Source organism: Squalius cephalus, assembly GCF_949319135.1.
Source record: "Squalius cephalus genome assembly, chromosome: 15".
Classification (NCBI taxonomy): Eukaryota; Metazoa; Chordata; class Actinopteri; order Cypriniformes; family Leuciscidae; genus Squalius; species Squalius cephalus.
The window spans coordinates 17,518,804-17,541,870 of record NC_137136.1 but is presented as its reverse complement, the minus strand read 5'-3'; the positions used below and the strand labels follow the sequence as shown (position 1 = coordinate 17,541,870).

Sequence of the window (23,067 nt, the reverse complement as noted above, 5' to 3'; positions counted from 1 at the left end):
CAATTTCACTGTCATTTCTTCATGCGTTGTGTCTACTTTTTTAACACTGAAAAATATACATTTAGATTTAGTTTGAAAGGTAAAAGTCTCTGGTGAGAGGTGATGTCGACCTGAATCATATCTTTTTAAATAATCGGTCGAACTGGTTCACAAATCTTGGCTTAGCATTTTATCATAGAATGTAAAAAAGCCTTTTACACGTAAAATATGCTGAAAGTATGCCCATATTTTTCAAGTTAATATTTCATTAACTTAATTTGTGCATGTTTTCAGTTCTCTGATGTCGGTTAATGGTCACAATCATTTGCTTTAATAATCGTGATTTTTAGTTTTATTTCAATTAATCGTGCAGCCCCATTAATTTATTTTAATGTTACATTCGATTTGTTACATACTCCCGAACTCCTGTTTAGGAAACCCTGGGCTGAACGATACGTTCACGTATGGTGTAATTACGTCATGACGTGAAGAATCGCTGTTCTTTGAAACTGTTTGAAAGAACCGATTCTTAGAAATGAACCGAACCTTCCATCACTTGCGCTGTAGGACTTTTATTTTGAAACTGAAAGTGATAACGTCGCATATGAAGATGTAAATGTGGCGCGCCAGTTCATACAGTTGAGTTTTACAGCTACAGTGTATTTTTTATAGAAGTATTGATTCTCTAGAAAGCGACAAGAATTGAAATGTGGAAACTGCAAACAACCGAAGCTGGAGGTAACGTTTTTGTGTGCAAAATGACTCGTTTTTCGGTGTTTTAGTGTAACTGTTACTACGGCAGCAGTACCTAAAATCCAGACCAACTGCAAACCTTTCAAGCAATAAAATGGTTATGTAATATGTTGCCGTTTACATTACAAGTCTTCCTGTTTATGGACGACCTCTAAAGACTTGTATAACTTACTGTCACGGATAGACATAGAGAGGCAGAGTGCATAATTATTGTGTAAAAGGGTGTTATTAATGTCAAGACTTTCATTATGCTAACATCAAATTAACTAATCTAATTCTACAAGGTAAGGTTATTTTACTCATTGGATGTCCCATTAAAACAAACTGCAAAAGTATTTTTGTAAAGTAAGTGGGAGTATTTGGTTTATTCCTGTTCACGATTGCTGATTTGTAGACTAGAATGTTGAGTTGAAATTGATCATTTTCTCAATAAGAAGCAGGAATAATTGATTTTTTAGTGTAAATCAATCAGTTACTTATTCAAAACGTGGCTCTGGGTTTCACAGTTGTCACAAATGTCACCACTTATATTTTTTATGGTTATGATTTATATTAGACAGAGCAATCTTAATAATACATCAATAACAGACCCCTGAAATATTTTGTGTACCAGACACCATCTTTCTGACTGCCATGAAAAATGTTGACCTGAATTCAAGACAGTCTGCACTTTCACAAATGGACAACTATAGTTAAACAACACTTTAAGACCCTTCAAAAGTAAATAGTGGTTACAAATGTGATACAATTTTATTATTATTGTTTACAGACAAAGATTTTGTCATATAACGAGAAATTATTGTCTGGATAGCTTGGGATGCCTTAATTCACTTCTTTCCTTTCTGTTTCTGAAGGGGAATGTGTTGTTCTGCTCCCGGGTCAGGAGTATGTGGTCGGCCGTAAGAATTGTGAGATTCTGCTGTCCAATGATCAGTCCATCAGCCGTGTGCATGCCAACCTCACTGTCACTGAGCAGGTCAGTAACCCTGCTGTATAATGTTGACTAAAAAAAACAAAGAGCTTCTTCACTGAAGAGATGTTTAAGCCCACTAATACTATGAATGCTTCTGTACACCCTCCTACTGTCATTCTTATACAGTATGTACCAAACCACAGTGAGAGGTGTGCTCAGATTGGAGAATATGAATAGCACTGCCTTTGACTTATATTTTCAAAAACATTATTTGCACTTTTCTTCAAACATGCAAAAGTCATCTTGGCTTTGATTTTCCTTGGCTTTCTTAGTCTGTCCATACATATCTTAGGTTGCTTAATGAGATTGCCTCAAAGGCAACATTGTGGTAAGTTTTCACAAAGTAATCAAATTTTTTGTAGGCTACTACTTATTGTTTTTGTGTGTGTGTGTTATTTTGCTAATTACTCAGCAGAACATTAATCATGTGCATCATTATTTCCCTTAGTCATTCTTATTATGAATCCAGTTAGTCATTCTTGTTGTGGAGTTTTTATTTAAGTTCAGGAGGCAATAAATTATATTTGTATATTACTAATAGCTTGTTGGAAAGTTTTAGGGGAAGAAAATTAAATGTACTGACTGTGAATACAACTAAGAATATAGATTTTTATTGCTAAATGCATTTAGAAATAAAATCTATATTTTAAAAAGTATAGTAATTTGATATAGGTATTTTAAAATAGTCAAAAATGAAAAAAAGATGAAATTTCACGTCCATTTGAATTAATATACTGCTTTGATAGATCACTTGTCATCTTTTAAGGTATATGATAGTACCGCGGTGTTGAATTAGCCTACAATACCAAACCGTGTTGAAAATATAAGCAAACTTTTGTGCTGTCCTCTTAATAATCAGTTGAATACCTTTTTTTAAACTAACGAAAATAATATTTTCCAACCAACATTTAAATACAATAATAATACATTATAAAAATGTAAAAAGCAAACACTTGTAGATATGTACTTTTGATTGTGCTAGAAAAATTGCCAAGAAAAGCAATGTATTTGTGACAAAATATTCTATGGGTGTGCAACTCTCATTGCATGAATTCACATATTAATTTGTGGATGTGCTAAATTTTTCTATGACTTCCAAAAATGGGAGCGTATGTGATTGTGATTCAAAGGATAGGATTTGTGCACCTGCAGTGCAGAATTTAAGAAGGTGTTGTGTTTGTTGGAGAAGAAAAAAATCCAACAAAACTCCTAAAAGATTTTTCTCTGTGACTTTAAATTTATTGATAAATATGTGTGGCTATTCTCTACAACTTCAAATTCCAATCGTCATAGGTGTTCAGTTGTTTTGCTCCAAAAATACCTTCATAAGCCAGCTCCGGATTTGATAGTTAAGTGTATCATGTTTAACTTGAGATGGCGTTGCATTCTGTAAATGCGTGCTTGCAGGTGTCATGCCCTAGAGGGCCCCGTTTCCCTTACAGCTGTATTTTAGATGGATTAGTTGACAGTAGTTTGAGGTAAATCTTGAGTCTGACAGGTTACTTTCTTGTTTTTATACTGTTGGCAGGCAGTCACTCTGATGGACAGCTCTAAATATGGCACTTTCATCAATGGTGAGAAGCTTGAGACTGGCTCCACAAAGACCCTGCAGACAGGAGACAAAATCACATTTGGTGTCTTCCAGAGCAAGTTCAGGTTTGTATGTGACTATGCATTCCTTTGTGTATATAGGTGCTTTAGTAGTGGCTGATAGTGGTAAAGGAATTGTTGAGCCAAAAAAAAATTGACCCATATGGTTTTCCATCTGTGCACTACAATTGGAGAATCTCTGAATGCACTACAAATGGAGAACCAATTGACTGGTCACTGTTTCTCCCTTGTTGCTATAATGAATGACTATTGAAGCTTTAGAGCTTCAAAAAGAATTGTGAGATGTCTCTATTTGGCCGAGCAGTCGTTTGGGTGGCTCGCCAATGTATTCGAATTTTCTAATACATAAAATAAGTAACCTTGACCAGAGTTATTGTGGGGAAAATATGAGGCCAATTATAAGCACCCTGTTTCCGCACACAGTTTGGAGAAAGAGTGTATTGTGGTGTGTTCCTCGTGTCTCGATAACGAAGGGAAAGCCTCCCTCTCTCAAGATGTGCATTCTATCGGAGGGCGACTTGTCAACTCCTGGACACTTGAATGCACGCATCTCGTCATGCCCACTGTAAAGGTCACCATTAAGGTAAGAAGGCCATTGACCTCTTAATTAAAAAATTCTGTCATCATTTACTCAGCCTCAGGTTGTTCCAAACCTATATAAATTTCTTTGGTCTGTTGAACACAAAAGAAGATATTTTGAAGAATGTGGGAAACTGAACAGTTCTGGGGCACCAATGACTTTTTTTCCTACGATGGAAGTCAATGGTGCCCCCATTACAAACTTTCTTCAAAATATCTTCCCTTGTGTTCAGCAAAACAAAGAAATTTATACAGATTTGTAGCAACCTGATGGTGAGTAAATGATTACAGAATTTTCATTTTGGGGTGAACTATAACTTTAAGCATTTACTATAACTTTCAATCCTTGAGGGTTTATTCAGTTCCCTGGTAAACTTAAACATTCACTGAATCAATGTCTCTTTTGGCAGACGATCTGTGCGTTGCTGTGCTGTCGGTCTATAGTAAAGCCTGAATTCTTCAGTGCGTTTAGCAAGGCTGTGCAGCAGAAACTGCCACTGCCTAAAGCTGAGAGGTACAGAATGTTTCTTTTCTCTTGCTCACAGTTGCTTGTTCTTTTTCATTTAAATAGCTGTGACGCAATATTTTGAATAGACATTATAGATCAGATGTTGCTGTGTTTTGTGTTGATCAGATTTAGGCCTCCGATTGATGAGCCCAGCCTGGCTAAAGAGGACTTGGATCTGAGTGCACGACCTGAGAGAAAAAGCCTCTTCAAGGGGAAAACTTTTCTGTTTTTTAACTCTAAACAGGCAAGAGGGATTGTTTAACTACTACTAATATTATAAATGATACCATCACTGTAACTATTAACATTATATTATTATGACTGTTATACACTAGTATTCAAAGGGTTGTTTGGAGGGAGAGAAATTCAAACTTTTATTCAGCAAGGATGCAAAGAAATGAGATTTCCATTTCAAATAAATGCTGTTCTTTTGAACCTTCTATTTAAAGAATCCTGAAAAATCCTGATGACAAAATAAGCTTATTAGAATGATTTCTGAAGGATCATGTGACATTGATGACTGGAGATTAAATGCGAATAAGAGACTTCAACATAAAAAAGAAAGAAAAACATTTTCTGATTTTTTGAAGTTTACACGGAGATGATAACAGTATCGCTTTGAAACCTACTTCAAAGTTTGCAATCTCAGGCCACCAAAATGCTGTTGTCGTGTTAATGAATGGTCAGAATGCATTAAAAGTTTTATATATTTTATATACATTAAAAGCAAGATATATACAGTGGGTGAAAAAATTATTTGATCCCCTGCTGATTTTGTAAGTTCGCCCACTTACAAAGAAATGAAGGGTCTATAATATTTATGGTAGGGTTATTTTAATGGATAGAGATAGAATATCAACCAAAAAATCCAGAAAAAACACATAATATAAGGTTATAAATTGATTTGCATTTCAGTGAGTGAAATACGTATTTGATCCCCAAGCAAAACATGCCTTAGTACTTGTGGAGAAACCTTTGTTGGCAAGCACAGAGATCAGATGTTTCTTGTAGTTGGTCACCAGGTTTGCACACATCTCAGGAGGGATTTTGGTTCACTCCTCTTTACAGATACTCTCTAAATCCTTAAGGTTTCTTGGCTGTCGCTTGGCAACTCAAATTTTCGGCTCCCTCCACAGATTTTCAGTAGGATTAAGGTCTGGAGACTGGCTAGGCCACTCCATTACCATAATGTGCTTCTTCTTGAGCCATTCCTTTGTTGCCTTGGAGGTATGTTTTGGGTCATTGTCATCCTGGAGCCATCCACGACCCATCTTCAGTGTTCTGGCTGAAGGAAGGAGGTTCTCTTCCAAGATTTGACAGTACATGGCCCCGTCCATCAGCCTCTCAATACAATGAAGTCGTCCTGTACCCTTAGCAGAGAAACAGCCCCAGAGCATAATGTTTCCACCTCCGTGCTTGACTGTAGGGATGGTGTTCTTGGGGTCATAGTCAACATTTCTCTTCCTCCAAATACGGCGAGTTGAGGCCAAAGAGTTCGATTTTGGTCTCATCTGACCACAGAACTTCCTTCTAAGCCTTCTCTGAATCATTAGATGTTTTCTGGCAAACTTCAGACGGGCCTGTACATGTGCCTTCTTGAGCAGGGGGACCTTGCGGGTGCTGCAGGTGTTTCCAATGGTTTGCTTGGTGACTGTGGTCCCAACTGCCTTGAGATCATTAACAAGCTCCTCCCGTGTAGTTCTGGGCTGATCTCTCACCTTTCTCATGATCATCCTTACCCCATGAGACGAGATCTTGCATGGAGCTACAGACCGAGGGCGATTGATTTTTCATTTTGTATTTCTTCCATTTCCGAATAATCACACCAACAAGTCTTCTCTCCAAGCTCTCTTCTTGGTGATGGTCTTGTAGCCCATTCCAGCCTTGTGACCTTTGACAGCTGTTTGGTATTGCCCATGGTGGTGGAGAGGTTGGAATGGAAAATACATTCTGTGGACAGGTGTCCACTGACATAGGACATTAGGAGTACTTTCTTAAAGGGGTGGTATAATGCCCTTTTCACAAGATATATGTGTGTATGTGAAGTTTTAGCTCAAAATACCCCACAGATGTTTTTATATAGCATGTTAAAGTTGTCACTTTTTGAGGGTGAGCAAAAATGCACTGTTTTTGTGTCTGTCCCTTTAAATGCAAATGAGTTGCTGCTCCTGTCACAGAGGGCGGAGCTTCAACAGCTCATTCTAAGCAGCTTTGATTACCTCACACACACATGCACTGAAAATTTCAAAAACTTTTAACCTTTTATGTTCAAACCGGAGTCAGAAAGATGGAGAGACTCAAGAATAAGTGACAACATGTAGACAACATTTCTGAATGGTTAGTAGATGAATTTATCTATCTTATGTGTAGTTCTCTGATTAGCATATTCTGTCTTGATAATCTATAAATCGTGTTCCGGGGGCGGGGTTTATGTAAATTTTAGGGTTAGTGATGTCACTAACCCGGGAGAAATGTTGTGTAGTCCCTACCAGCCGTTTGTTGTAGTCCTTAAAAAAAGCAATTTCTTTAAAAGAAAATATCTCCCTTTGCTTTGAACTTTGAGTGTCGTAACTTTGCAGATGTTGTTTATGCTCAAACAGCAACATTACACATTAATTAAAGTTATAAAAGTGAAATCATAATCAGCCACCCCTTTAAAGTGACAGGACTAATCTGTCCCTAATCTATAGACCCTTCATTTCTTTGTATGTGGGCGAACTTACAACATCAGCAGGGGATCGATCAAATAATTATTTCCCCCACTGTATGCTGGTTTGGCTACTGGCCTATTTCACTAAATATGAGGTCAAAGGATTGTGATATTGTCTCACAGTTCACGTGGCCAGTTACTACATTAGAAAAAGATGTTACCTTTATATCCAAGTCTGTGCAGAAGTTTTTTTTTTCTTCCACAGACCACCCACAAACTGCAGCAGCTGTGTGTCTTTAAGTATTTCCACTACCAGACCCTAAGACATCTTCATTTTTGTTAACTTACAAAAAGACTCCTTCATTTCTACTTCATTTCTCTATTATACTGTAATGCTGGAAAATATTGCCAGTTACAAGCACTCTGACCTTTCTTACCAATTTCATGTATTCTTTATCTCTGATCTTTTCCCTCTGAAAAATCTTAATTCATTAGGCTGTTATATACAGTGAAAAAAGTTGGATCGTGTCACATAGGAGTTCCTCCCTGCTGTTCTGTATTAATCAGGAGGTGTAAAAGAGTGCTGATTAGCTCAGAGTAAGAGCAGACCATGTGATGTCGAACAGCTGGTATATTCTCTGTAGCCAGCAGGTTCGTTTGTGAGCGAATACCTGCTGATAGAAAATACAGCAGTGCAGTGGGGTCACATGGTCACTTTTTTGAGGGAGAAGTTTTTAACCTCTGGAGACCCAGAAAGACAGTTTTTCCAAAAGTTCAAATTTAGTTTTTAGTATTTGGAACAGTGTTGTTATAATATTATTTACAAATATAGTATTATTATCATTTTAGTTTTAGTTGTGTGCTGGTTTTCATTTTTATTTTTAATTTATATTCCATTTCCTGTATAGTTTCAATTTATTTTTTCAATTCAGTTTTTATTTTACTAATTTTAGTACATCAGGTTGTTAGTACAAAAGATGTTTTAATTTATAAATGTTTAAAGCATACAAATGTTCAATTTGTTGTTGTTGTGGGACAAATTAAAAGGCCCATCCTGTTCTTTTTTAATATCTAGCAGGCGTCAATTACATCAGTTTAGTCTTAATTTGCAGTTGAATTTTGTCTCTTGCAGGACATAGCTGTAATTAGGTTATAAAAAACAATTTAGAAAATCCTTATAATCCCATCTGAATTACAGTCAGTTTTTTATTGTTGTAGTCACTGATGTTTTGTGTATCTTTTCAGATGAAGCGTTTGAGTCTGGCAGTGAGTTGTGGAGGTGGGGTGTTTCGGCTTTTGGACGAGGGCTCTCTGCCCATTTCACTCTTGGAGTCGAGCAGCACTTGTGTGGTTGACATGATATCGGGAAACTCCCAGGCTGTGATCCCTCCAAACTCCAAGAAGTGGGTGGATTCTGTGGCCCAGATTCTGAACAGGTGTGTGTGTATTTTTTGCTGATGCGCAGTCTATGCTGTCTGTTATTAGTTCAGACAATGTCTATAGCAATTATTCTGTATATTGAGTTATATGATAAACCTGTTCCACCTACTGTTTCAAAAAAGAAAAAAATATAGTTTCCTGTTGTTTGTTGATTGATTCCATTTTGTATACTGTGCATGTATTTGTTGTGTGTTTGTTTGTGCCAGAACACACATTCCTGCTCCATCATTTAAATTAATTATATAATAAAAAATATGTAATTTTGTTGATATTTGTTTCTTTCTGATGTTTTGTCTTCACACAGAAACGGCTTGCGCTTTATCACAGAATCTGAGATTGGATTGGCTGCCATTCATGTCAATAATCAAACATACTGCAATCCCTGTTCTTCTATTCAATCTGGTGGGTTTACATACACTTACATACACATTTTTAGTTTTAGAACATTACTCTTTCTTAGTAGTGTTTTTTCAGTATGTTTCAGTATGATTGAATAATGTTGAATATGATGATGACTGATTGTGCTTTTTTTTTATTGTGCGCATAATGGACCTTTCATGGCAGTGAATTTGAGAAGTGGACTTCCTGTTGGCCAAAAGGATTGGCTTCATGCACAAACTGACATATCAATAACAATTTCTCAACATTTCTTCACAGAATCTGTGAAAGTGAAGTCAGTCATTGCTGCTGCAACACTTTCTCAGAACACTGCTGTGGATGAGACGGCGCTCGCGGCACCTTCCCAGAATATCACAGCCTATGTGGTCAACACTGAGCTCTCTCAAGACCAGAGCAGGTAGAAGTCTGTGCCCTGAATCATACAGAATACCTGTGTCTTCTTCAAGAATAGAAATATAAAGCAAATTGGACCACCTAACATCTCCATATCTGGGTAGGGTTGCACCAGCCATTCATAAGTTCTTTCTTAAATTGGAACGTAAAGTCCATACTAGAGGCTTAGTAACTACTAGGTAATTTGTAACTAACTCTGTACTTTATTTGGTTGCACCATTTTTTCTTAAGGCAGAATGTAAGTAGTTGGTCATAAGCTCTCCGTAAAGTAATGCGTAGTTGCATAATATGACGTTTATCCTTAATGATCCAACAGCAGCCTTCAAATACGTGAGCAGAAGTTGTGTTTAAAGGCTATGAATTGCACTTTATCCTTCATTCTTTCTTCACTTGTCTTGCCTCACGTAACTTAGGGTAAAATAAGTTTTCATTAAAATATGATACTATTTAATCATGAATAACATAATTGATATTTTTGTATATAAATAACATGAAACTGTGTTTAAAATGAATAAGGATCAATAAACAAATACTGATGCAAAGAAACATGTCTAAATGTCAGCATTATCATATGCTGTATGTCTAAAGGATTCAAGACTTTCGGGTAGAACAAGAGCTTATTGATGCAAATGAGTCTGCTGTTTTATTCCAGCTGTTACTCCTGGTTGAAGGCTTCTGTAAATATTTTGTTTATTCATTGAGTTACATTTCAATTGGGCAACGTGATTGCCCAATTGTAACTAAATTGAAATATTTAGTAGTTTGTAAGTTGTAACTTAGTGTCCATTTAAGTCAAAACTAGACTAAGATGTAACTTACTTTGCTGGTGCAACTGGCCCCTGAACCTCAGAACAGTAATCTAACATTTTAAATGGTGTTCAATCCTTTTTGTGCTTTGAAATGAACTAGACTTCTGCTTTAAGCAAATTACTTAACTTTTGGAAGTGAGAAAACACAAATTAAAGTGAAGAAAACAATCATTGTTAATTCATTGTTATGAGCTGATTACTCCATCTATCCAGTGTTTGTCCTTTTTTTAAATTATAATTATTGGATTTTTTTTTTTTTTTTATAAATAAACCAATCAATTCACAGTCTGCAGGCCAGAGTTCAAAAACCAATGTTGTACAGCACTTGCAAATAATGATAATAAGAATTGTTATTATAAATCTGTCTTGTAAAGTAAGTCAATGTTCATATTTTCAGGATGGTTACAAGTGGAATGAGTGCAGTTGGTGAGACTCCTGAGAAGACACGTCCCACAAAGAAGGGCTCCACACTATCAGCAACAAATAAATCCTCATCCCTCGGCCCGGAACCTTCATCTTCCACTTCCCGGATCATCAGTGAAACGGTGAGGTCATCTGAGAGCTGCAGCGTGGTTGAGCCTGAGCAGAGGATGAAGAAAGGTTCTGCTCCTTCAGGCAGGGGGCAAGTTGAATTTGAAAGTTCTGGGAAGTTGACAGCACCTCCCAATGGCAGCACCACACTAAAACAGTCCCCCCAGAAACAGACAGCCCTCACAAACTTCTTCCAGCCTGCCGGCAAGAAAAGGCAAGTCTGATGCCACACCACATCACTAAAGCTACATTCACACTGAAAGCCTTAATGCTCATTGCAGATTTTTTTGCTCAGATCCAATTTTTTTGTTTGGCTGTTCACATTATCTTTTAAATATGGCTAATATCAGACTGACCCGCATACCCAAAAGGACATTAACCAAGGCGTCATACAGCACGCTGTCATACAGAAGTAAACATGGAGGTTACTGAGGTTACGCATTCATTTATAAGGTTATGTGCCACAGAAGCCAGCGAATTTGGACGAGGATGAGGAGAAAGAGAGTAGTTTGTTTGTGCAGTTTTGCTTGTATAGAGCTGTCACCATATTACTTATGAGTATAACAGTTCACCATCCCTCCACTGACTAACTTCGCTGCCGTCTTCCATTTTCAAAGAACTACCGGTATGTAAAATCTTTGGAGTGATGTCCATCAGCTCAGAATTGTGATGAATGTCGATGAAGAGTAACATAAATGTCGCATGAATTCTGATATGACTGTTCAGACTGAGGTCACATGGCAAAACATCTGACCTGTATCGGTTCCACATATTGAAGTGGCCCAAATCAGAATCGAAAGGATTCCAAGTGGTTTATGCTGTTCAAACTGTGATAAAAAATCTGATCCAAGTCACATGAGAGTAAAAAAAATTGGATTTGTGCCACTTATGCCTGCAGTGTGAATGTAGCCATAGACATTTTAAAATAACTAAAGAAAGTTTAAAATATTTTAAAATTAAATTTATTCAAAGCTGGATTTTCAGCTGCCATTACTTCAGTCTTCAGTCACATGATCCTTCAGAAATCATTCTAATGTGCCGATTTGATGATGCTCAAGAAATATTTCTAATTAGTATCAATGTTGAAAAGCACACACATGTGAAGGACACATTACAGTTGCTTGCCTAGAATAAGTGATGTTCGTAGTGAAATTGAATTCATTTATTCGGTTTATGTTTTCATTTTTCTTTTTTTATCAATATGTAAAGTAATGAGACAGAAAATGCTGCATGTAGTCTATTAAATGTGATTAAAAGAAGTCACATGGCCTTAAGTACAACCAGCTAATGTGTCTCAACTGACCACTCATAATCAGATCACCCAGGATAGACATTAAAACCAGGTGTACAGGGTCATTGACAGTGTTTTCATTTTGAAAGGTTGCATGATGTTTGAACTATTTTATGAATATGTTTTGTTTATGGTTGCAGGCCCCGTGAAGACTGTGCCAATTCTGTCCAGTCAGAGATCAAAATCTTCAGAAAAGACAGTGAAGATAAAAAAGACAAGATCAAGCAAAATTCCTCCGCCCAAAACCAACAGAGCTCAGTGTCAAGATCTGAGTTCAGTGCCGGTCAGGCGTGTGGGTCCAGTCAAAGCTCTGGCAGCAAAAAGAGGAAGGAACCAGAGCTAGACGTCCCATTAGGCCCGGAGGACCCTGAAGCAGATGCGGATTTAGAAATGTCACTTGAAGAGCTTGAATCCATAATGTCCGACGACATGGATCTGCCGCTATGTGCTGCAGCTAATAAAAAACAACGTCTTGAGTCAGGACCGAACAGCACAATCAATAACCCACAATTGCCCAATCAGCAAGAGGGCACTGAGTCCAAAAGCAGAAATGGCACTAGGAACAACATTCAGAACTTGCAGTTGGATGGAACTGGCCCAGGTCCAACAAATCAGGGCTCTGAGAGGCAGTCAAAGAGGTCACCCAATCAAACGCCAGATCTGGCAGCACATAGGTCAGCAAACAAGGGGAAAAAAACAGAACTTGAAGAGGTCAAAAAGGAGGAAGTGTCTTTTGTTGTGGTACGGAGACAGCCATCATTTGTTTCTTATAAATATAATTTCTGTTTTTATCTACAGAACAGCTAGTCCCATGTTTTTATTCTTTCTTTCAGAATTCAAGGACTCAAAATGGCATTTCTCAGCACAGTGAAACTGTAGCCAATCAGGAAATGCAGGTGAGAGGTTTAAATGCAGACATTAGTTGTGAGTCGGTTTGACCTATGCTACCTAATAATGTCTTTTCAGGGTTTCACAAAGGTCATGATCACAACGTTCACCCTGTTTTCCCTCAGAGTGTCTTGTAACATGTTGGTGTAATAAAATCTCTGTTGATCTGAAGGCCTCAACCTCCAAAACTGGATCTGAGAATGACGCTGCGCTGCCCAGGAGTCTCCTACAGGTTCAGTTTAAGTCCCTGACTGTGAGCACCTCCTCTTCCAGATCAAGACCTGGCCCACTGCAGACCCGTGACCCCAATGACAAAAATGTTAAAAGGTTCCGCAAGGTCTGAGCGAGTGTCTCGTGCACTCTTCTGTAATATTATGCCAAATATCACAGTGTTTGTTTATCTGTGTATATGACCATTTAAATGACTTCTGTGTGTGCATGTTTAGGCGAATGTCCCTGGATTTAATGGGCTGCCCAACATTATCGGAGGCTCGGATCTGGTGGCTCACAATCGCAGCAAGAACTCTGAACTGGAGGAATGGCTTAGACAGGCAACAGAGGTGAGAGACCACAGGAACAAGGAAATGAGTGGCAACAAACCATGGGAAATGGGTGTTATACTTAGACTGTATTATATTTATGTTATTGCTTATTTTTGCTTGCATTGAAACAGTAGTAGGCATAATTTTTTTCTCCCAAAGTGCCTCTTGTGCAAAGCTTTATGCTTATATCATACCATATAAAATGCGATTTTACACAGATGACTGCCAGGGTGCGAAAGCCTTTTGTCATGAAATTACATTTTAATTTTCCTTGTTAATCACTGTGCCATACCCATTTATTAAGAAATTAATGCATTTGATGCAGCTGATCAAAAGTGACAGTAAAGACTTTTACATTAAATAAATGATGTTCTTTTGAACTTGTCTATTCATCAAAGCATTAAAAAATGTATCTCAGTTTCCACAAAAAAATGACCTGCTTTAAAAATATTAAGGATAAGGATCATGTGACACTAATGACTGCTGAAAATTCAGCTTTGCCATCACAGGAATAGGCTCCATCTTAAAATAGAAAATTATATTTTAAATTGTAACAAGATTAAACATGAATGAGATTAAATCAATAAGATTAACTTCTGAATACCAGATTTCCTTACTGAACCCCACTGTATTTATGTGATCTTTTCCCCTAATGTTGTAGTTTGCGCATAACTATCACTGTGATTTGTGTGTGGAATGTTAAGGACCCTGGATACCGAGTTAAACTTCAACACTGATAGTAGTAACTTCTTTTTTTTCTGAAAACTAAAAGCAACAATAGCACAACAAACTGAGCTGTCATCCATTCACACAATCGCGCAGTGCAATGGATGTTAAACAGACTTAACCTGTTAAATTACATCTTTACTTTGGAGCACAAACGACACAAAATCAGTCGCTAGTAGATATAAATGGTCATAAGCTGAAGGTCAAGTTTTTTTTAGCTTTCAATTGATGTGTATTTTGTCATGTTTTAATTAGTATGCATTCGTTAATTTATACAGTGAATGACAGTATACAGAAAGCAGTTTACAGGAGCATTTCTAGCTTCTAAGTAACACAGGCTGTGTGAATTAGAGGAAGGACTACGTCAAAATGTAGTTTCTTGATTTGGGACTTAATCTAATTTAAATACATTCACCTTACTAGTGGTTGCCAAACCCTGACATATATTCTTCTCTCTTTTAGGAGGGAAAACAGAATGAACGGGAGGAGATTTTGGGAGATGATTTGTTCAGGTATGCGGTCTATGTGCTTGTGCAGACAGTAGGGCATAAAAAATGGATATGGGGAGGGGCATAGATCAAACAGACAGAATCAAGTGAGTGACGTCAAGTGGGACGTGAGCAATTTTAGTGCTCTTTTGAACCCTGACTGAGATTGTCTGATCCCAGTCCATTTCTCACCCTCATGCAGACAATCGCCACCTGCCTAAACTAACACTACATTCAACAAGACACTGACCTCTGACCCCAGATATCAAGGCTCACAATGAGACAATAACCTTTGTGTTGGCACACTATGGGCTTAGCCTGGGGTGGACTGGCTGAGACTGGTTTAAGCGACGGGATAGTGTTACGCACTGAGGCAGGCCGGCAGAACAGAGGTATTGGATCCGATTCCCAGTATTGTGCCCCGCTTTGAATCCTCTGTCAGACAGGCTCTCGGATATTTGGCGGTAGACTTCTACAGCTTTGACATACCTTTGAAAAACTTCACTCAACCGCAGCAAGTTTCTTTCGTAAAGTCATGCACCCTTTTTATGAACTCATCAACTGTGTGTTCTGGCTGCTGATAAGCTACCAGGTCTGATCCACCAGTGTCACAGCATCACGCATGAGTTCTTGAAGGGGGTGTTTTCTCCTTTTAGCAGATCCTTCATTTTCGCAGAGCACGCTTGGAAAGTATGACGTCAATGATTTCCCAACTGCTTTTAAGTCATTGTTCACAGTTGAGGTCACGCTGGGCTGTGATGACCCATTGATATTTCTAATAAGCTCTTGCTGATTAAGTGATTAGGACAGAAAATACAGTGATGATTTCAGTTAGTGGTCAGTGTCTTGAGATTATTTCTTTAGTAGATTCACTCATATCATATATATATATGGAATGCAAATAATTGGCATAACTTTACTTTCAGATATTGACGTAGACTTTGTCCTCATACAACTGAAACGTCGCCACCATCTTGTGTCTTAAGGCCCGGGTATACATAATTTTCTGCGTTCCGCTCCGTGCGCAAGCCTTTCAAAGGATGCTTCTTTGGTCTAGCCTTTAGGCTCGCATCTTCTTGGAGAAAGAAGGGTTAGGCCTTGTCAGGCACAGAATTGTTGCCTGGAGACTGAACCTGGCTAACGGGGGACTTTCAAGTGGTGCCATTTCTCCTGACAAAGCAGAAAAACCCACACTCTCGCCCTCAAATATACACAGTCACGGCTGTGTGGTTGTGTCCAACACAATTGTTTGATCTCTGAATCTACTCAGCCAGTCATGCATGGGGTGGGAACATCACACAGAAAATAAAAAAAAAATGAAAAGAAAACAGCACCTCTGTTTTTCAAACATCTGCTCCAGCTCCCTCCCCCAGGCTAATGAAGTGTCCCAGACATGTTTTATGGAAGGGGATGTCTGGTTTGATGACTTTGAAATAATGTCTGATTTTTACTGCATACCAGTTTATATCAATTTGCTCAGTTATTCAATCATTTAGACATCAGTTACTAATTGTCACCGTTGGGCAGGAATGTTAAAAGCCTTTGTGGGAATGATGGTTGGATTGTATAAGTTACTTGCTTTTGTGTTGAATCTGTTTTGTTTTTCTCTTTTTCTCTCAGGTACAACCCTAAACCTGCAAAGAAAAGATAATAATGTTCATAATGTGGTAAATATTTGTGATAAGATTGCCAAGCAAAACACATTTCCATTTTTATTAGAGATTTATTTGTCTATAATAAAAATACTGTGTACAAAACTTATATGTAATAAATGTTGAAGTTTTACAAAATTGAGAAGTTGTATTTACCCTCCTTGTGAAGAAGCTTCAATCATTCTGCACTGAATTAAATTACTTTATTTCTTACAGCTCAGATTTGTCTTATGCTTTTGATTCCTTTAAGTGTACCTTTATGTCTTTTGATGAAATCTGCTGTCTAAACTGTCACTCCACACAAGGATAACCTCAGCAATCTAAACTTACAGTATGAATGGCTGAGGTGAAAACGTAATGCTTTAGAAGTTATTATTTCAAAGCAATATAACATTTATTTGGCACTATAGATAAGTATGAAATAAAACATTTCACCAGTATTCAGTACTGTGAAATACCTTATTGAGGGATCAAAACCTGTTGCAAATCTCTAAAACATCTCACATTGGATTAATCTGAATTCTCTGATCAGAAAATCCTTATTTAACTATTTTACTTATAAAATACCTTAGGGACTGAGACAGACCATGGTTACTATAAATTACAATGTACTGTAGGTTTGGCACTTGTTAAAAGAATAAAGTTGGTTTGGATCTTGTCTGATAGAAAAGATACACATAGTCCGGGTCTTACAACATGGCCTCCTAGTTTTTTTTTCTTTTAGCAGTAATCCTTCTGAATACCAAACTTGTCAAGATCAACTTGTGGCTCTGTTGCTGTAGACTCCTCCTTGTCTCATATGCTGCTTTCACACTGACAGCAAATAAATCACTGAAGATCGCTGAGTCTCCGAGCCTTTGGTGTCTAGTAGGAATTCCTACTCTGCCTCTATATCCAACTCAGGCTGCTTCTCTTTGCTCTGCTCAACCTTGTCACTTCTTAACAGCAACAGTCTGTAGCTTGTGACGCCAACTATGAATGATGTTCAGTTGCTTTGCCGCTACAAATCGCTGTCAGTGTGAACAGCCCTTTAGGCACTTTGATCATTAAATGAGAGATAATGATCTGTGATGTAATGTAAGAGCAGATTAACAATTACAGATTACTAATTACAAATAACAAGGCAACTGACAGCAACAAGAGGAAAAGCGTACTCCATCTAGACTTTAAATGACACTGACATATTGGCACATTACTGTATTTCTGACCAAAAAAAAAAAAACGCTTTTGTAAGAGTCCACATGAGACTCCATTGGGAAGAGAGTAGTTTCTCCTAGCTTCTGCTCATTTTTATAAATGTACTTTATTTTAGAAGTGGAAGGAAAGTTGAAGTTTCATTAGTATTCACTGCATACATATAAAGATGAGATGTATCCCAAGATGACTACTGTCATGAAACACCTTCTCTTGGAGCCTTAGACAAATCCTCTTCCTCCGCCTCCACTTCCTTCTCTTCCCCGTCCTCCACACCCTCCTTCATCGGCGATCAATTTCCTGTTTTTCTTCATCCTCTGTTTCAGTCTCTTGAGCAAACAGCTAGCAATGCCAAGAGCGCCACCCTTCAAGAAGCGCACAAAGTTGTCACCAACAAGGGGTCCCATGGCAAAGAGCCCAGGCTCAGCATTGCACTCAAAGGTGTAAGGGTTTATGTCGACAGGATTCTGTCTGCAGGAGATTGGCCTACTGGGATCCAAGCCAAGGTACTGCCCTTGGTCCTTCAAGAAAAACAAGTTGGGATAGGTCCCGATCAGAACTAGCACCATTGAGACTTTGAAGACTCTAAGGACACCATTGGATCCCTTCATCACACAGTGCATGTCGGGCTGGAAGGAGAGCACACAGTGCTCAGGGAAGCTGGTGTAGTCAGGAAACAAAGATGGACTAGGATCTGTTGGATTGGCAACAGGGGATGCTGGGTAAATTTGGGAACACATCATGTGGTAGACCCTGTGATATTCAGGGTAAAGCGTCTTTGGCAACTGTTTAAAGATGAGACCTGGGTCATCAGTGCGCTTTCGGAATGCATGCAACACAGAGACCCTATGGTTCAGGGCACACAGCACTGCGTCGGCTGCGCTTAGCCCCGCCCCCACTACCAGCACAGGGTCAGAGGAAGAGCCCAGTTTGCCGTGACAGCTGACAGCCACCCCAAGGTCACGCACACTGTGAAACACATAAGGGAGATCCTCGCCCTCTACTCCCAATCGAGCTGGAGAGTCAGATGCCCCTGTTGCTAAGACAACATTCTCAGCAAATAAGCTAAAAGGGACATGAGTGTCACCTTGGAACTGTTGGTAGCCCCTGACCTCCCAGAGTCCCTGTGAAAGCCCTTGGGACACCCCAGTAGTCTCTTTCATTCCTTCTTTGCCTCTTTTATCTTCATCTTCCTCCCCAATCTCTCCCCTTCTAATGCTATTCTCCATTCCAGTTTGTAACTCATTACTAAACCCATTTACCACTCCATTCTGACCATTCTCTGTGCTGTTCTTATTGCAATAATCAAACCCATTTTTCACACCATTCAATTGACCATTCACAGTGTCCTTTTCATTCCCAATACTGTTTTCCTGATTGCGGTGAAGTTTTTGAACAGAGGTGACATAGGTATTGTCCACAAAGTTCTTCTGGAGACCCATGAGCTTGACATAATTTTTGTAGTAGGAGGAGATCTCATCTGGAGTGGCTCGATCATTGGACACCACCCTGTGAGAAAATCACACAGATATACAAAGGAACTCATCAATCTCAGAACCTACTAAAACATTTAAAAAATTAGACCATATTTCTGTTTGATAAGACCCGTAATATCTTCTTGATATCCTTGTGAAATACTTATGCAGAGATGTCCAATCCTGCTCCTGGAGGCCCACCTTCCTGCAGAGCTTAGCTTCAACCTGTTCCAACATACCTGCCTGGAAATTTCTAGTAATAATGAAGACCTTGACAAGCTGCTTCAGGTGTGTTTAATTAGGGTTGTAACTAAACTTTGCAGTAAGGTGGTTCTCCAGGAGTGGGACTTGATATCTCTGTACTAATGGAAGCTGCCTTAATCATGTATGCAGTTCTCCTCCATAGTGCATACTTCCGTTTGCCCGGAGTCAAATCTCTGTAGTTGACTCCTGGTAACTCCATCCATATACCAAGACTAATGGTCAGCATCGAACCTTCCATTGCCTAGGAGACCAGAAGGACAAAATTTGTCAATGAAGGACATTTAGACAAAAATATCTGTCCAGGTTTTCTTCACATTATGTAAGACGTATTGGGTAACTAGCATGACAAAACTCTGAAAATTCTCAAAGCTAACCTAATAGTTAGGGAAGGTTATTTTTTCAATTAATAATTTTTCAGCTCAGGCAGTTGTAAGTGAAAAGCATAAACCCTACTATTACAAAAGGATCACTCACGTGCCATGCACCGCCAGGTGTAGCTTTGCCTAAGACCAGATGAGGAATGTGATGTTTCTTTTCCAGCCTCCACTGCAGTACAGAGGGGAACTCAAAGCCCAAATCTGCATTTGGATGGAGGAGTGTGTCTAAGAGCACTGCCACAGGGTTTCCTGAACGCCCCTCTAAACCTTCGCAAAGATACTCCAAATCCTACAAAAAGACATACCGGGCAATAGGTTTATTGCACAGTTGACTAACATTTTTGATTGTTTACATTGTGCACAATTTTCTAAGTTAAACTACACAACCTGTTTCATCACTCATTTTTTTACCTGTTCAGTGATGGGAAGATGCTTGGCTTCCTGTAGTTTACGAAAGAGGATGGGGCTTGGGTGCACAGCCATGGGATCTAAATAAGGAGTATACCCATTCAGAAGGTATGACAAGCATATGCCGGAAGGGCCATTACCTGTGAAGGGGAGATGGGAGAGAAGGTAACAATGGAATGTTATATTTTTGTGCATCTTTTATTCTTTAAATATATAATATTATTATGAAATATTTCTTTACATCCATACTAACTAAGAGCCATCATTATTGGTTGATGCTGTAAACACCCGTCTTTCATTATTGATGAATCTGATAATGTTTGCTCCTTGATGACTCACCAATGATGACCACTGGCACAGTTCGAGTACAGTCCCTCGGCACAGAACTTTCTTCCAGCAGAGGCATAGTGGTAGCCAGAATTAGAGCTGGCACTGATAAACACAAAAAATACATCTGTCAATCAACATCAAATGAATCCTGGCTGCAACATCTTAGAATGTTACAGTAATGCCATATATGTGGTTATTTGCTAAAACAGCCTTTGTATAGAAACCATTCGACTTTAAAATGTTACCTTATGGTGTTGTGATGTTTGCATATTATTACTCGCACTGAATATCTGAAATTGATTAGCCTAATGCACAACAAATAAATGGTAACCAACTTGTGATAGCCTGTAAATTCTATTCTAAATCTTTTATCCTGTCTATTGTTGTTTTTGTTTTAAGCTTTAGAGTGATTGCTGATGCAATTTTAGAGTGTACACAAGTCTGTTTTGATGTGTTGCATATTTACTTGGATTTACAAGCCATTTCTTTTCCACATGAGAGCTTAAAATGTATGAAAGTTTTTTAACCATACAACCAAATTTACAGCAATGTCTCAATGTCTGTAATTAGTAATCTTGTCATATCTTATATGCAAAAGGTTCTAATAACAAAAATGTCACCAACTATGTACGCAAAGATGGCCTTGCTCAAACACTCTACCCTGCTGAGCTAATGCTAGCATTAGCACTGCCACTGCTTCCTGACAAAAGCAAATCATAATCAGTTTCACAGAGTGAGGCAGTGTTTACACCTGATTACACCTCAATTTGGCCTGTAATCCATGCTGCCCACGTTTATGTTTTTCAAAAAAGTGGGCTTGGCATGCTGACAGTCGGCACATCGCAGCCACCCGTCACAACCTTTTTCTTTGACCCTGGTTGTTTACTCTTTTCAGAGGGAGTGCGTGGGATTCCAGGCATAACCGGGTGTGAGAATGGCGGGACAGGGTGTGTAAAGGGCGGAGGGAAGCATTGGCAGGGTTTGGAACTGGCATTTCCACCCCACTGCCCCATTTAACAGTCTCCTGACCACATTCATAAGGGGTACTCACATGGGCTGACCAGCCCCTTGTTTTTTTCACACTCCTTTGTCTCTGTTTTCAAAAAAGATTCAATCCTCATAACATGTATTGCACTGCTCTCTCTAGAATACTTGATTCTGACAGGTCAATCAAAGAATTCAGATGTCAAATATTTCTGAATAATGAGTGCTGTCCAGGAAAAAAAAACACCATAATTGACCGCTCATGCAGAAAACCAAATGTTTACTATAGCTGTGCTCATGTTCTGATCTTTTGGAGTATTTTTTATTTATTTTTTTCAGTTATAAATCCCTTATATATTTAACAAAGCCAGTGCCAAGCCAATACCAATTTTGAATGTGCCAGCTGCATTAAACTGTTGAGTAAAGTCAATAGAATTGTATGCTGCTGTTTTGTGAACAAACAGTTCTTTTTTCATTGACATTAGACATTCAAATCTCCATATTCAAGTTGTTTAAATTCTTAATACCTGGTATCTGGTATCATATGATGGGAAACCAAAACATCAGACATGGCAGGACACACTATTCTTAATAAGCATCTTATAACTGAAAGTACATTAAAAGTGTGAAGAAAGTTGTACAGCTAGTGTCATGTCTGTGTGTGTCATCTAGACAGGCTATCAGTGAGTTTAAAGCTTAGACTGGAATCTGGATTGTGTGTGAGTATTGTATACATGCGTGCACGTGTCTGTGAAAGCACGTGTGTATGCTGTTGTGTATAAGTTTATACGCCCCTAAAATAGTAGATGCACACTGAAAAGACTGGCAAATTAGGCAATAAAACAATTTCATTTAGAACAGTTTGAACAGTTCGGACTACAATCATTTCAGATATTAACCAATGGAGTGACAAACACGTTACTTTCTCGAAATAAGTACATTATAAATAACGTTCCTGATAAAAAAAATGATATGCTACATAGCCTCTGTTTTTGTCTTCATGACAATACAGACAAAAACAGAGGCTATGTAGCATATCATTTTTTTTAACAGGAACGTTATTTATAATTCTGAGTACCAAACACCTTTCGTTAGAGCACGTAACGGCACAGGAATGGGAGCTGTTTTAATCTTTCTTTGAAGAAACTTAATTTCAGCTAGAGATAAAATTACACTGACTGTAACTTTAAGCAGCGGGTCTACGACTAAAATGCGTGTCAAAACATCAGAAGCGAATTATGATGTTTGATATTATTCTGCATAATTAAGTCGCAGACTACTGTTCGGAATGGTAATAAAGACGTTTCTATTGTGATTTTCTTACCTCCAAGCGAACAGTCTTCAGAATCTTTGTTTTTTTGGATTCGCGTATCTCTAGAAGGCTCGGGATGCTGCACGCGGTATAAATAGTCCGTATCCCTAGTGGGAGGTTCCAAGCCAAGTCACCGGATGACATGGACGAATGATTTCCTAAAGATGCAGATGCTGCTGACTGTTTTCTGGGAAAGCGCCTGATAACTAAGATGTATGATGATAGTGAACAATATTTTAAAAATACATAGCACGTCGCTGCGTTACTCCAGAGTTGCAGCACGGAAAAGCTGCCAGGCGTCAGTCACCATCCAGTATTATCTGCTCCTCGTGCCGCACCGGCAGGCATGTAGAGCGAGCCCAGATACGTGGAGTCTGCCTCGCGCACATGGCATCAGTGAAATAACAGTACTTTTTCCCGTTAAACGGGAGGAATCTCAATCGATCATTACTCGATGCGCGCGTCATGTTTGCAGCCCATGTACAAAAAAGAAAACAAAGTCAGTGTTTCT

The 23,067-nt window shown here is 38.6% G+C and overlaps 2 protein-coding genes across 3 annotated transcripts; one reads left to right on the top strand and one right to left on the bottom strand.

Annotated features, from left to right (window-relative positions):
• The first annotated feature begins 545 nt into the window (after positions 1–545).
• Positions 546–16,432, top strand: nbn (nibrin). 2 transcript variants are annotated; one of them, XM_079895029.1, is made up of 16 exons: positions 546–717; positions 1,587–1,708; positions 3,234–3,361; positions 3,740–3,899; positions 4,306–4,409; positions 4,530–4,647; positions 8,299–8,489; positions 8,798–8,895; positions 9,151–9,289; positions 10,492–10,839; positions 12,057–12,657; positions 12,750–12,812; positions 12,977–13,141; positions 13,251–13,364; positions 14,535–14,584; positions 16,181–16,432. In XM_079895029.1, the coding sequence occupies exons 1-16, from the start codon at positions 687–689 to the stop codon at positions 16,209–16,211; spliced, it is 2,463 nt and encodes an 820-aa protein (XP_079751155.1). In that variant the 5' UTR covers positions 546–686; the 3' UTR covers positions 16,212–16,432. The 2 variants fall into 2 exon arrangements, with proteins under 2 accessions (XP_079751155.1, XP_079751156.1); XM_079895030.1 differs by lacking the exon at positions 546–717 and adding an exon at positions 852–1,016.
• osgin2 (oxidative stress induced growth inhibitor family member 2) lies at positions 16,422–22,781 on the bottom strand. Its single transcript, XM_079895031.1, is given in 7 exon segments — positions 16,422–18,915; positions 19,295–19,386; positions 19,620–19,811; positions 19,934–20,070; positions 20,270–20,362; positions 22,569–22,589; positions 22,592–22,781. Coding segments are annotated over 7 exon segments (1,932 nt in total). The 5' UTR covers positions 22,701–22,781; the 3' UTR covers positions 16,422–17,627.
• Between the last annotated feature and the right edge of the window lie 286 nt (positions 22,782–23,067).

Excerpts from the sequence above, each read along its gene's own strand:
- nbn (XM_079895029.1), top strand. The coding sequence starts at position 687 with ATGTGGAAACTGCAAACAACCGAAGCTGGAG. Across the intron at positions 4,410-4,529 it reads CCACTGCCTAAAGCTGAGAG|ATTTAGGCCTCCGATTGATG; the intron begins GTACAGAATGTT and ends TGTGTTGATCAG. Across the intron at positions 10,840-12,056 it reads CAGCCTGCCGGCAAGAAAAG|GCCCCGTGAAGACTGTGCCA; the intron begins GCAAGTCTGATG and ends TTATGGTTGCAG.